The sequence below is a fragment of the Danio rerio genome, chromosome 7, assembly GCF_052040795.2.
Source record: "Danio rerio strain M-AB ecotype USA chromosome 7, GRCz13ab, whole genome shotgun sequence".
Classification (NCBI taxonomy): domain Eukaryota; kingdom Metazoa; phylum Chordata; class Actinopteri; order Cypriniformes; family Danionidae; genus Danio; species Danio rerio.
Window position 1 is genome coordinate 18174453 of NC_141027.1, and position 15548 is coordinate 18190000.

The 15548-nt window shown below is 35.7% G+C and overlaps 1 protein-coding gene across 1 annotated transcript in view; it reads left to right on the top strand.

Moving 5' to 3' along the window:
* The first annotated feature begins 306 nt into the window (after nt 1–306).
* rab1ba (zRAB1B, member RAS oncogene family a) overlaps nt 307–15548 on the top strand; it is a 15499-nt gene continuing 257 nt past the window's right edge. The window contains 6 exon segments of the mRNA NM_201142.1: nt 307–592; nt 6137–6209; nt 6384–6479; nt 6633–6728; nt 8305–8436; nt 13517–15548. The exon segment at nt 13517–15548 is cut by the window's right edge and continues 257 nt beyond it. Coding sequence (NP_957436.1) covers nt 579–592; nt 6137–6209; nt 6384–6479; nt 6633–6728; nt 8305–8436; nt 13517–13711 — 606 coding nt within the window. The 5' untranslated portion in view covers nt 307–578 and the 3' untranslated portion in view covers nt 13712–15548.

Genomic DNA, 15548 nt, shown 5'->3' on the forward strand with positions numbered 1-15548 from the left:
AAAACATGTCTTTGGCTTACTAGTAAACACCAAAAAGAATTATGCAGCTACTCATATCGTCTCAGCATTTATGATTCTTGGAACACTTATGGTAATAAAGGTACATTTTAAATAAATAACATAACGATTGGATCTCTTGGGAGTAATATATTTCATCGCTTAGTACCGCTGAGGGACATTTGATACGATCAATTATTCATTCATTTCATCGGCTGAACATCTTGAATATTCTCTGGGTTGAGTCTGAGATCAGTCCGTAATGCCACGTCATCTGATGTCACTGCCGCACCTGCGCAGCCATCTTGTACTTCGAGCGAGGGGCAGATCGGAAGGAAGGAAGAAAAAGCTGAACAAAATAACAGCGTATTGCGTTATATGGTCAGTAATGTCCGTCAAGTGACTGGATCCAACGAGAAGAGCGTATTGAGGTGTGATCGGAGGGGGTAAATCAGAGAAAGCTGCCCCAGTGCCTCTGTAATCCAGACGTACAAGTCATCCTCTTCATCATTATCGCCTCTGCTCGCGGAGAAAAGAGTCCGATCTCCTGCTGAACCCGACGACAACGCCACAAACACGCCATGAATCCTGAATAGTGAGTATTTTAGGCCCGGTGTTGGTTGCGGGTGTCAATGTTTTGTATAATCATGAAGCGTCAGTGTAACTAGCTTTGTCTAGCTTGAACGGCTAACAACGTCCGGAACTAGCGGCGAATTCAGAGGATGTTTGTTGATCTGGAGCCTGTATTTAGATTGTTTATTTATCTAAATGACATAATTGTTTAGTCTTAAACGTTTAAAGTGTAATTTGGTCGCTATTTCGTGTTTATATCACGTAATTTCTGCTTCTGCCGTACTTCGTGACGTCATATTTGGCGTGTTGCGTTGCGACGCAGTGACGTCATTAGTTTACTGACGGTCAGCTGAATCCAGCTGTCAAAATGGATCTCGCATATAAGCGCAAGTGCCCTGTGCCCGCATCACACGGTGTTTTGAACCGCATACGAGCCTGTCATTGTGAGGCGTCCTAGTGTCATGTGGTTTTTATTAGGCCTGTGAATTGAAAGTCGGTCTTACTGCTTGAAGGGGTCATGAAGAGAAGCGTCGTGCTCAGTGATTTCTTAGTAGCATGCGGTCAGTATTAGTTTTGTACTCACACATTCAGATGTTCTCCTTATTGTAATTTCAGAAAATTATTCTTTGCACATTTTAAATAGTGAAATCATATTAGCAGCCAATTACTATCAATGTACAACATTGTTCACAGTCAAACAAATAGTGCTAGTTTTGTTTTGAAGTTATATTTACATGCGATTTCAGACCCAATATTCAAAGTACCTTGATAAACAATATAGGGAGCATGTTACAAGCGGTCACTGAATGAATGTGGGATTATAAAGCCAACTTTAGCTCAATGCAGTCAGTTTACTAGTTTGTAGGTAGTATAAAGATTATTTTTGAATAATATATGAATATCCTGAGGTAAAAATAATATGGAAATTGATTATTGTATTGTGTATCCATTTACGGTTTAACAACTGTATCGATTTAACTAGATATAGATGCTAAAAAAACACAAACATGTTTCAAACACGCCTGTCACTGTGTGAGTTTGCTAATGATCAGTTAAACATGTAATCTTCTCCTCAGACCTGTAAGGACACTCAAACAAACAGATTCATTCATTCATTTTCTTTACGGTTTAGTCCCTTTATTAAGCCGGGGTTTCCACAGCGGAATGAACCGCCAAGTTATCAGCACGTACCTGTACCGCATGTCTTTGGACTGTGGGGGAAACCGGAGCACCCAGAGGAAACCCATGCGAACGTGGGCAGAACATGCAAACTAGCCAACTAGCGTCGCCCCACACCGTCACCCCCAAACAAACAGATTTCACATTAAATTTATTTGTATGAATTGTCAAATTCTGCTTTTAGATTACACCTTTCAGTTGTCTTAAAGGCACAACATGTATTTTTTTATTTAAAAAAATACCTAAAAACCACTAAAGCACTGTTATATTTTTTGGTGGTATATGCTATTTACTCATTCTCAGGCCATACAAATGTTTCATTATATTTCCTCAGTATAACCTTAATAAAGATCTTTAGCTTGGTTTTAAGAAAAGGATTTAAACTGTAATCCATAATTCATAAAACACAATTCATAAAACACAATTCAACATACAGGGTTGTTGATTTAAATCAATACCTAGAGTACCTGCCGATACATTCAATCCTTATGTGATCAGTCTGTGCAAGAAACTAAACATTATTTACAGTATTATTACCCTTAATTCACGGCTTTGCCAAACATTTCTGAGGATGTTCATGACAGTCTGAGAGGTGAGCTTCCTTTTGCATTATGATGTAGATGCAAGCGCAAACTCACAGGTGATCTAAAACTGCTTTTAGGGTTGTCAAAAGTATAGTTTTGTATCTATCAGTACTGAAATAAAAAGAAAATGTCCAATCCAAAATTAAGCGCTGTTGAGCACATTCACTATGTGGCTTTGAAACGGTTCAGTATCTGTGTATCTGTGTTTGCATTTGGTGAACAGCATTGTGTGAACCAATCACAGTCATTTCTATTGAGCACATGAACACGATGGCCAGTCTGCAGTGTTTAGGAATGTATTTAAATGTTAGCTGGAAATTAGCGTTTTTAAAATTTCAGTACCAACTGGTTTCAAACTTGATACTTTTGACAACCCTAGTTTTTATATCTTAAATTTTATATGTATTAAATATCCAGGATAAGCAAAGGTAAGTAACATTTCCGCAAACTAACACACACATTCTTCCTCGTTGCTGTAGAGCAGGGGTTCTCAACTGGTTTGGCCATGGGACCCACATTTTTACATGGTCATCAAGCCGCGACCCAAATTTTTAGGAACTATAATACAATTTTAGGAATTATACTTAATTTGTATTTATTTGTTAACATAAACAAGTAGTGACAGATAAACATAAGAAATTCACCAAGACTTACAAATAATCAATATTTTATTGTTGTCATTTAACAAAATGAATCAAATTATAGAAATATTACAAAGTAAAAAGACAAATACTGTTACTAATAAACTGTTAATAAAACATGTTTTCTGGTTTCTAAATGTTGTTTTAATTTAGAAGGTTTCATGCTCTCATGAGAGCACCTCACTACATATGACACTGAGGCTTTAAGTCTTTTTTTGTTGTCAATATATATATATATATATATATATATATATATATATATATATATATATATATATATATATATATATATATATATATATATATATATATATATATATATATATATATATATATATATATATATATATATATCCATACTTTACAAATTCGGGGTCGCACTTACGCTTGACATATTTGTTGCAATAATTAAATGAAATTTTTACATGTCAAAAAGTACGGTTGTCACGCACGCATTTCAAAATAAAAGTCTGTTATAAGCTAATATAAGTAAAAAAAAAAAAAAAAAAGTAACTTTTGTTGTTGTTTTTTTTTAACACACTCCGCAACCCACTGAAAATGTTCCCACTTTTGGGTCGCGACCCACCAGTTGAAAAGCATTGCTGTAGATTATCATCTTACATTTGGTAAAGCTGTAGATTAAAAGTAATGCTGTATAGCGTTCAGGTTTTTGCACAAACTGGTCATTTGCCTTCATGAGCCTTCGGTGTATTCTATGAAGCCGTGGGTATTCATTTAGTTTTGCCTTCCTATGTGTTTTTGACACTGGAAGTGCAATAGCAGTTTGCATGCATTTTAACAACCACCAGCTGAAAACCTTTTTAATTGATCTATTCAAGGAAAAAAACACAATGACCTACATCATGAATGACTTGAGGGTGATTAAATTAAGAGCTAACTTTAATTATTAGCGGATGTTTTCATTTAATTAAATTATATGCGCCCGTCAGCTTTGGCCATTGATAAACTTGCTAATATTCTGTTCATGAATATGCTTTTCCTGTCCAAGACTCAGGTTTTCCTGTTGTTTGTGGGCTCAACACCTCTAGCTTTTTTCCCCCTTGACTCATGCAAGCACTCTGTGTATCATCAGAACACTAGCAGACCCTTGATTGCTTCACAACTGTTGTATGGTGCAACATTTCTCAGTTTGTCTAATGTTAGTACTTGAATCCAGAATAGGTCCCTCATTGCAACAGTGTCATCGTTGGAATCACATTGGCTCAGCTGTATTTTGAGCTAGTGGCAGGGGATACTTTGTTTATGCTGATTTTGTTTTGAACCTTCTTCACTGTCAGCGTGATGCTGGTTCCTGGCTGGCGAATCTTGAAATGGCAGTTGATTTAGCAACACTGTAATCTAATGTAGTTTTTTAACCGGTTAATATTTAAGCAGACCTAATGACACTTGATTAATTATACAGGTACAATTAAAAGTATGTTGTTTTTAATTGAAATTAGGCTGACTTAAAATATTACATGTAAAACGTGCAAATTAGGATAAAAGCTTCTAAATGAAAGCTAGAAGCTAACCAAGTTAGGAATAAATACCAAATTAGTATATGGGTCAAGGATGAGATGTGCCATTTTGGTGTCCACATCAAAACCTATTTTTAAAAAAGTGATTTGATATACTTAGAAAGCTTATTAAAAGCAAGTATAGTGCTTGTGCTTTAATGTTTCAAAAGCCTCATGTGGAAAAAAAGGCAAAAATATGGGCGAATGTTGCGTTGTCGTTCAGAGTAACAAATACAATCAATCGCCACCTTATTAGGTACACCAACTGCTTGGTAGCGCAAATTTCTAAACAGCCAATCACATGGCAGCAACTCAATGCATTTAGGCATGTAGACATGGTCAAGACGATCTGCTGCAGTTTAAACTGAGCATCAGAATAGGGAAGAAAGGGGATTGAAGTGACTTTGAATGTGGCATGGTTGTTGTTGCCTGAAGGGCTGGTCTGAGTATTTCAGAAACTGCTGATATACTGGGATTTTCACGCACAACCATCTCTAGGGTTTACTGAGAAAGGCTTGAAAAAGAGAATATATCCAGTGACCGGCAGTTCTGTTGGAGCAAATGCCTTGTTGATGTCAGAGGAGAAGGGCCAGACTGGTTCCAGCTAATAGAAAGGCAACATTGGAAAAACGTTTCCTGGTCTGATGAGTCTTGTTTTCTGCTGCAACATTCAGATGGTAGGGTCAGAATTTGGCGTCAACAACATGAAAGCATGGATCCATCCTGCCTTGTATAAACGGTTAAGGCTGCTGGTGGTCGTGTAATGGTGTGGGGGATATTTTCTTCACACAATTGAGCATCCTCTCATCGTCACAGCCTACCTAAGTTTTGTACTGACCATGTCCATCCCTTTATGACCACAGTGTACCCATCCTCTGATTCCTACTTCCAGCAGGATAACGTGCCATGTTATAAAGCGCGAATCATCTCAGACTGGTTTCTTGAACATGACATTGAGTTCAGTATACTCAAATGGCCTCCACAGTCACCAGATCTCAATCCAATAGAGCACCTTTGTGATGTGGTGGAATGGGAGATTCGCATCATGGATGTGCAGCCGACAAATCTGCCGCAACTGCGTAATGCTATCAAGTCAATATGGACCAAAATCTCTGAGGAATGTTTCCAGTACCTTGTTGAGTGTTGCCATGAAGGATTAAGCCAGTTCTGAAGGCAAAAGAGGGTGCAACCCCATATTAGTGAGGTGTACCTAATAAAGTGGCAGATGAGTGTATATTTATTTAAATGTAAAGTTTGTTTTTAAATTAAGAATTTAAAAAAGGTAAAACCTAATGATCTGAAGGATAATAGTAAAGATTCAGATTATTTATATTTTGATTTATCCTTTTAATATCATAAAATTATTATTAAGACAACATTATTTTAGTATATAAAACACTATAAACTAAATATTTAGTTTCTCCTAAGAAATAAAAGAATATTATACAAATTCTAACAACAAGACTTAAGTTGGTTTTATAGATGGGTGATCTCTTTTTGTCATTGACCTATATAATACTTTATGAAACACTGTACTTTACATTAAAACAGGAGGTACACTTTTTAATATCATAATATATAAAACCTAATTTACCCCCCAAAAAATCTTGATCTATTTAACGTGTTTTCTGTTTCTCCTTCTTAGTGACTACCTGTTCAAGTTGCTCCTCATCGGTGACTCTGGAGTGGGAAAGTCGTGTCTGTTGTTGAGATTTGCTGTGAGTAAATGCACAGATGGGTTGTTTCGTCAGCTTTTGCTGCAAGACATCAATTAAATCACTTGAAGTCATGCAGTTTGAAAGGATATCGAGTTTTTATATCCTATAATAGATCACAGCTCGAGCGTAGAATATCAACAACTATAACAAGATTATTATTTTTTTGTTCTGCAGGATGACACATACACTGAGAGCTATATCAGCACCATCGGCGTGGACTTCAAGATCCGCACCATTGAACTTGATGGCAAAACCATTAAGCTACAGATAGTAAGTACATTCATCCTTTCTCATAACACTTCTTTTTTTTCTACAAGTTTACAGACAGCTTGACAGTCTATAGAAAACTTAAGAATTTTAAATTAGACCCTTTTACTAAAAGCACATTGTTTGACATGAGTGTTTTTTTCTTGTACTCTCTAGTGGGATACTGCAGGGCAAGAAAGATTTCGAACTATCACCTCCAGTTACTATCGAGGGGCTCATGGAATCATTGTGGTTTATGATGTGACGGATCAGGTATGTTTTCTCCCTTGTTTAGACCAAATTTAACAAGTCGCTATTTGCAACTAAATAATGAATTGCTGTTTATAAAATGGTACTTTAGTTTTGAGCTTTAATGACATGTTTACCATATTTAGTTCAGGTTTGGTGCTTGTTAATTTTTGGTGATTGCTAACACTGTTATTAATTTTGTAGTATTTAAGTATGTGCTATGTGCCAGTTAGCCTTTTTTTCTTAGTAAGTTGTAGTAAGTCTGACTTGCAATTTTATTAAAATTATTTATTATTCATTTTAAATGATTTATATTTAGCTTTGTATTAATTTGAGTACTTTATGTATTTTAAAATGTGATTTCTTTTTATTTAATCTAATATTTAGATTGTATTTTATTTCAGCTGTTGAAAGCAAACTTTAAGCCTGATTTATACTTCTGCATCTAGTGATTGCTGTACGCTCACTGCACATATTGCATGCAGCTAATGCTATTACGAGCATTTATGCTTTTTGTCTGTGCTGCACTGGCAATAACACACCAGAAATGCTAGTTGGTAGTGGGGTGTGTAAACCCTTCATTGTGCCATTTTTTTATTTTGCTAGTTTGGCTTTAAACTGCATGCTACTGTTGAAGTAGCTCAAACTCACACTCATTCAGCAATAAAAGATTCAGAATCCAGCAAACGTTCAACAATTTTAATTGTAAAAATTGCAATTGAAAAATGTTATTCGTGAGTGCCGCTTTGTGTTGCCATCACAGAGAGGCTGTAAGTCTGTTTCCAAAACCTTTTCATTCTCTGTTCCTCGCTAGTGGAATGATCTTTCCATTCCCACACGCACTGCTGATTGAAATGTTTCCTTGGCTTATATTTTTATATATTGCTCAGCATAAATGTGTACACCCCCTTTTTAAAAAAAGAAAAAAAGTTATACATTTTTCTGAATGTAGCCAATAATTTAAACAAGACAGTTACACAAGTGTACTAAAATACAGTGGTCACTGAAATAGCTTTCAAATTGTGGTTCAGCACTGAATTAAAATACTTCAAACTAATGAAATTTGCCGGGACAAAATTGAATGGTACCAACATTCAGTGTATATTCATTAAAATAAGCATTTAGCCACCTAACATTGAATAGAAAGGTAATTCTTTCTTTTTTTAAACCTTTAAATTCAAATTATTTATTGATTCAAAATTAAATAAAATTTAATAAATTTAAGATTCAAATGAGTTATTGATTTGTTTTATTTTTTAAACTATACAATTTTAGTCAAGTTTTATATTTTTATTTTTCTCCCTTAAAAAAAATGTTTATTAACAATTAATTTAATATTTTTCCCCAAAATATTACTTTGAGTGTACTCCTTTTTAGACTGTGATCTTACAATATTTAGTACAATTTGTCCAGTTTTGGCATTGCTACTCACCAATCTTTATATATATGCACAAATATAATATTGTAAAGCTTAAAAAGCTTAAAGAGGTCTTCATTTATGCTGAGGACTGTGTGTATATACATATGTGTACACTTTTGAATTTTGTGACTTGCAGGGTTGAAATGAAGAGTTGTTTTGTCTTTTCTGCTCTCTCTATAGGAATCGTATAACAATGTTAAACAGTGGCTTCAGGAAATAGACCGCTACGCAAGCGAGAATGTCAACAAGCTGCTGGTGGGGAACAAATGCGACCTCACCACCAAGAAAGTAGTGGACTACACAACAGCCAAGGTATTAATGCCTCAATCGAGACACATCTTATCTTATTTAGTAGCTTTGTTTCCCTTATTATCAAATCTAAGTGGACTTTAAAATCCCAATTGTGTCCATTTTTTAGTGACATTTGGTAGCATAATGCCTTACGTGTCAACATTGGATTGTAAAAAGCCCCCCTCTAAATTACGACATATGTTCATCTGTAGCTTTTTCCGTTGTAAATAAACAGTTAAAATGGTCAGTAATGTTTTTTTAATGATATTATTATATACAAAGGATAGAATAAATAGTACACATTAGAAAAAGCTGCAAATAAATTAGCAAACAGTTTAGCCTATTAAAATTAATAGCTATTATAAAGAAGTTGAATCAAATCTCATTAATCTTTTCTTCACTGTTTAATTTTACATTCTGATTAAAGAGCAGAGAATGAACTTTTCATATAGTTTTTTTTTTCATTTAATTACATTAAATAGCAGAGCTGTCACTTTTTATGCTCATTTAAGGCTAAATTTGTTGTGTTTAAAAGAAAACCCACCATTATCAACATGTTTAAATATTTTATTATTATTATTATTATTATTATTATTATTATTGTGTATATGTCTGTTCAAACATGCTCCCAAAACCCAGAGTCCACTTTCGCTCTGCTTCAAATCGCGTGTACAGAATCCGCATCTGACAGTCACGCACCGCTACATGAACTGACTGTTTAGAAGATTGCATTGGAGGGGCAACAGCACCAGTAATAGAAAGGATGGGAAACCCGCTGTTTTTATTTACTTTCAAGTGTTTTCATGCCAAAATAAAATGAAAGCATAGAATAGATTCACATTTAAGAGCAAGAAGTGTCCCATAGTGGTTCAGCGGCATGGGTTGTGTATAGGGAGGATCGACCCTTTAATGTTTAATGCCACCCTTTATAGAAAGATAAAAAATATGGGAAAATACCTTTACAGGAGGATGGCGGGATAGAACTGTAAAATACAGGAGAATCCCGGGAAAAACGGGAGGGTTGACAGTTATACATAATGCATACACTGTTTCTCTAATGCGTCCGCTAGGCATGGGCCGGTATAAGATTCTGATGGTATGATAACATTGGATAAAAATATCACATCTTCTCTTTTTAAATGTCTGGATAAAAGACAAACACCTTTTTCCCCTTTTAAACACAGAATATTTTATTTTGAGAAGCATTTAACATATTTTGGAGCAGTCAACATGTCATAACATGCTTAATAATTCAAACAAATTGCTGATGTCTTCATTTATTTCAAAAACAGATTTTTGATGATGGTAAACGATGAAATCATTATCACATTTACACCCATATGCATGCTGATAAAATGGCTCTCTTGCTTTTGTGAGATTACCTACAATTTTTTTTTATGTAAATATATTTAAATAACTTTTAACAAAATCAAATCCCTTGCAATTAATTGTATTTAATTTCATTGACTTTAAATATATGATCATTCAAACTGCATTCTAGTAGGTTTTATAACTCACTGAATGCTTGGACTCCCCAACTGTGTTTCCGACACATTTTTGGGAGCAGTTTTAGCTGAAAGTTTATTTTTGCAGAGTGTGTGACCTACTTGATAGTGTCAGCTTTTACATGATTAAAACAAGTAAATCTCACACACTACTAGCGCATACTGCAGTTTTGTGTTCTGCTCTAACTTTTTAAAGCAGGATGGATTCAGATTGGCTGTTTATGCTTTATCTGATTCCAGGGCTGGATAATTTGATCAAATTAAAACCTTGATTGATAATTAAACTTTTTACCTCGATTGCGATAATTGAACGAGTATTTTCATTTTCAATTAACCTCCACTATAGTTCATTAAAGGTTTGAACTGTAAATATACTCAAATATTAAAGGTGGAATTTTTGTTCTAGTGAAAGAGCAAATTTCTTATCTTTGAAATATTAAAATAATTGATAAACTATTAAAATAATTTATGAATTAATGAAACACTTAAAGCAAAGTGCACATTGCCTAAAATGAAGATGTCTTGTGAAAAAAGTTACACTTCAGTTTAATTTTAAGGCAAGTTTACCCAAAAAATGTCAAATAACTTACATTTTTTTACAGTATTGAATATTTTGAAAAATAAAATAGGTTATCCTTGGGGTCTTAAATTTCAAAAACAAAATTTTAGGCCTTAAGTCTCAACTTCACTGAAAAAATTTCTTGTAGGTCTTAAATAATTTTAAACGGGTCTTCATTTTTCTCTATGTAAAGCTACTCGGTGGATCCAGCACACATCCAATCACTAACAATACATCTCAATAAAACTTTTAGAGTATTCATAACTAATATTAAAACAGTCTGTTGGGCATACATTTAGTTTTAAAAAGCTCAAGTTATGTTAAAAAAATGTATGTATAAATCTAGGGTCTGCTTGTTTTGACAAATTATTTAATATATGTGGCTAAGAAATAACTAGGCCTAATTATAATTTGTTTTTGATGGGGCAAGTACATTTTTCTGCTGGGCTATTAGCCCTGAATACGTCTGAAATTTCATTATTCATTGTCTTAAAAAGTCTTAAATTTGGCCTGGTGGAACGTGCAAAAACCCTGTGTAATGGTTATGGTAATACATGGGTACTGGCCTTTGAGCTGCCACCATTTCTGGTCAATTCTGAAGAAGCTGACAACTAAGAATATGATTTACATGCAATGTGTCCATTATCTGAGGTATGAGATACTCCCATGTTCTCATGGCTTGCATGTATGAGAGAGACAGAGTGTGAGTTCATAAATCGTCAGATATATGCTGTGCATTCACTGATATAGACAGTAATAATTGCTTTCACTGCCCTGTCAGCGACAGTTCAACAACAGATAATTGAAAATATATCTGCACAATAATTATTCTTAGCCTACATCTCAATCACTGGTGAGTGAAATGTAATGGTCCATTTGCCATTGGCTCACGATAGACATAATCCGCTTGTTAAGTGGTGACGTGTTGGTGATGTATGTAATACTGTTTCCGGGTCCAAGCCGCCATTTATTTGAGTGGAGAAATCATTCGTTTATAATCACGTTTTATTCCTATCACACATTAAAGTTAATTTTACATAAAGTCATAGTGTACACAACAATCCCTGGGCTTGCTGCATTACAAATACCAAAAATGTAACAATTTATAAAAAAATGAATCACTTTCTGGCCATCCGATATTAGGCATGGACATATATACTGAGATCGTGATTTTCGAAAGTATTAAATCGCTTTGTAAACGTTTATTATTACCATTTCATGAGTCTCCCCATTCAGTTGAATAGAGCGCTTGGACCAGGAAGCCGCTTCGCGTGACGTCACACTTAACAAGCGGATTTTGTCACCACATTGTAAAATTAGCTTGAATATGCGAGGGATTTTCTCAATGTAGAGGATGAGCAGCAATGCATGTACAGGTAAAAATGTTTTTAACACACCACTCACAGTGTGATATTGCTATAAACGACATGAGCACAAAGCTCAAACACGTCCATTTAGTGCAGAAATCACACGTTGGTAAACTGTAAGGGGACATTATTAACAGGATTAATAAAAGAAAATAACATGCATAGAGGAAAATATGTTGGTTAGAGTTCTTGTTTTTTTTTGTTTTAATTTATTTTCGACTAATGGTCAAGCCCTTATTTTAACTGTGAAAGTGATTACAAAAAGTCAAAAATCTTTTTTTAAATATTGCTTGTTTGAAATTTTTTAAATTATCCGCCTAACAACCGCAATATTAAGTAGTGTAAAATCTTCTCGTTTACCAATTTCGTTCTGTGTGCGAAAGACCTATTAAATGCAGTGACCAGACTGTACCTGTTAACCTGAGGCTGATTTATACTTCTGCATCAAGCGCATGCATATGGTCTGATGCATAGCCCTCATCGTGGCTGACACCAGCGCTGATGCGTAATATAGATTTTAGGGTTCAAAATGACCACCTCAAAGGAGAGGCCAAGTCGGAGCACTCACTCTGGTCTGGTCCCCCAGGCTGTGTGGTGGTTGGGGAAATTCCTATTTGAATTAAATCAATCCATTACAGTTAGCTTAAGTTTGGCAAACTAAATTCGGGACATCGCAACCTGCAGAACCTGGGTATTTTTTAAAAAATGACCACCTCAAAGACTAAAAGTTAAACTCTTTAAATGTGTGTGTAAATGTGAAGATTGTAAAACAGCTACATGGCTATCAAATATTGAACAGGAGCTCTTCTCAATTTTCAATTCAAAATCTTAGGTAAATACTCAATTGTTGTTCTTATAGTGGCTATTAAAGTCATGCAAAATTATATTCATGCCAAAACCATTTTAATCTTCTGCAAAGTGGCCTGTTTTATCATTCATTTGATGTCATGAAAATTCTGCTTTTTAGTCAGTGATTTTCTTTGCTATTTGACTCAGAGTTTTCATGGGCTGGTATATAAGATTCTGATGGTATGATAACCTTGATATAAATATCATGGTTTCATGATATCACGGTATTGTGATTACTGCTCTAATATATGTTCTTTTAAAATGTCTGGGTAAAAAAAAACAATTCCCTTTTTCCCTTTGTACGCAATAAATTTTAATTTGGGAAACATTTTAAGTATTTCGGAACAGTAAACATGTCAGGCTAAATAATTTAAATGAATTATTGATTTCTGCTATCTTCAGTTGTTTCAAAAATACAAATTTCTTTACATTTTTAAAATGGCATCTTTGGAGATCTTTTCTGCAGGAGATACTGCTGACCTAAAAAACAACATCAACAAAAAAAAAGTAAATAAAAAAAATCACCTTTACCTTAGGAGCGGTATAGCAAAAATTTTAACAGTTTTAAAAACTTGACTTTTCCAAACCGCGGTATACCTTGAAAACGGTTATGGCCCCATGCCTACTCAGAGTATGGGAACCCTGGTGATTCCAACAATATTCTTATATCATTATTGTTATCAGTATAGTTCTTATCCTTGCTGTAAGAGTCTTGTCTACAGTCAATTGTTTTTGACACTTACAGAGAAATGGCAAGAATGAGGTTTGACATAACAAAGCGTTCTGAAATGTCTCATTCTGGTTCTTTTTTTGCCTCACAGGAATTTGCTGACTCTTTAGCAATTCCCTTCCTTGAGACGAGCGCTAAGAATGCCACAAATGTGGAGCAGGCCTTCATGACTATGGCTGCTGAGATCAAGAAGCGTATGGGCCCTGGAGCGACAACCGGAGGAGACAAGCCCAACCTGAAGATCGAGAGCACTCCTGTGCGGCAGTCTGGCGGAGGCTGCTGTTGAACAGCTTGAGCGTGCGCGCGCACACACACACAAAACCATCCCTTACCCCTTCAAAAGCATTTTCTCACACACACACACCAAAAAAAAAGCATCATGGGAGGAACCACTGCATTAAGAGCCAACGTCTAACAGCCTCACGGCTTCATTTATAACATCATAGTCTCCTTGTTTTTATTCTCCTTTATTTTCCTCCCCGTGCACATTAATAACCCCGCCCACATCTGTAACCCCGCCCCCTGTACGTAAAGTCCAGGATGGGACTTCTGTAGTCATTTGTCCATGTAAAGAACCAGATGTCTTCATGAGAAGCAGGTCCAGGGGTGATTGGAAAATCCTCCTTTTAAACAACTAGGGAGGATAAGAAAGTCTCTCTAGTATGTCTATTTCTGTCTCACGTTGTCACTTGAATGAGGTTTTGTGGCGAAAGCATGGCTTCTGAGGCTGAAGTCAGCTGCAAAGTCGGCAATATTCTATACTTGTTCTCATCCTACTAGTATATTATTGTTATTATGGTGATTTTTAAGACTGATTTGTTAGTTTTTTTTTTTTCCTGTAGGTTTTTGTTTTTCTAATGAAGGCTTGTACAAAGGCTTACTGCTGTCAATGACATAGTCCGGTTAGGGACAGGGACGGAAAGGGTTGTTTATAATCTGGATTTGGAGGGGTCTAGGCTTAAGGCTGGTTGTTGAATGCTACTGTTCCCTCTTTTACCTCAATGACCTCTGCTACTTTTGAGTGCACAGCCATCGCAGGTTAAAAATGACTGCACGAACACCATATTGACACGCGCTGGGATTGTATCCTCCTGTGATCAACAGTTTCGTAGCTTTGAGATCGATATTTTCGTGTCATTTTACCATCAGGTTGAGTCGTCCCATTGTTCTCGCTGCTGCCAAAAACGGTCCATCTTTGTGCGTCGTATTTATTTACGTTCGGTAAATATATTTGCATATTTGTGAAGGGCCTTAATTTCACCACCAATGAAAGCGTGGTGGTTCTACGAATCCGGTTTAGCGTAGGATTGTTGTGTAGGAATATTGGGATTGACTGGTCCAGTGTTGGAGACCGGATATGACCTCCCATGTTCTTCAAGGAAAACTCTTAGTTCGTACGCATAGATTCTAGCCTACAACTTGTAACTTTTCTCAAATTTTAATGGTCTAGAAGCTCATTCAGATGTTGCCTTTGAATCCCACATGGTTGCATTTAGCAAATTTACGGAAACCACAAATGATTGGACCTGCTGACAGTGTTTTTTTTTTTTTTTTTTTGACCTGGCTGTTTTATTATGTGCAACGTAGAGTTTGTGAACTTCACTAGTATTAGTGCATCACTCTTGTCTTAATTAGGATAATCTCACTCTCATTGTGATGTTAGATCACTTTCTGAGCCATCGTAATCTAGTTTTTACACCACTAACGTCTGCCAATACTGACATCATCACTAATGTTTTGTGGTGGATTTCCTCGTACTATTTTTGTAAGGTAGCGTCAGGTTGGAGGGAGCAGTAGCAGGGATTATGGGTGTGTGTGCAATGGCTGGGATGGGCAAGGGGCAACTGCAAAAGCGGCGTTTGGGAACATTCCTTTGATTTTAAAACAGGTCCGTTGTGGATCCCGCGTTACGTCTGTGTGAAAAGAAACCGTATATGAAAGTCTCATTTAAACCCTGCACTCATTCACACACTAAACAAGTGCTTTTTTCGGGGGGATGTTTTGAAAAGGGGTCATTGTTTTCTCTGAAGGTTTGCTGTATTTCTCGATTTCGATGAAATGTGTCGGGGTTGAGGAAAGATGAAGATGGGTGTGGGGGTGGGGGGTTGTTGCTTATGAATGTG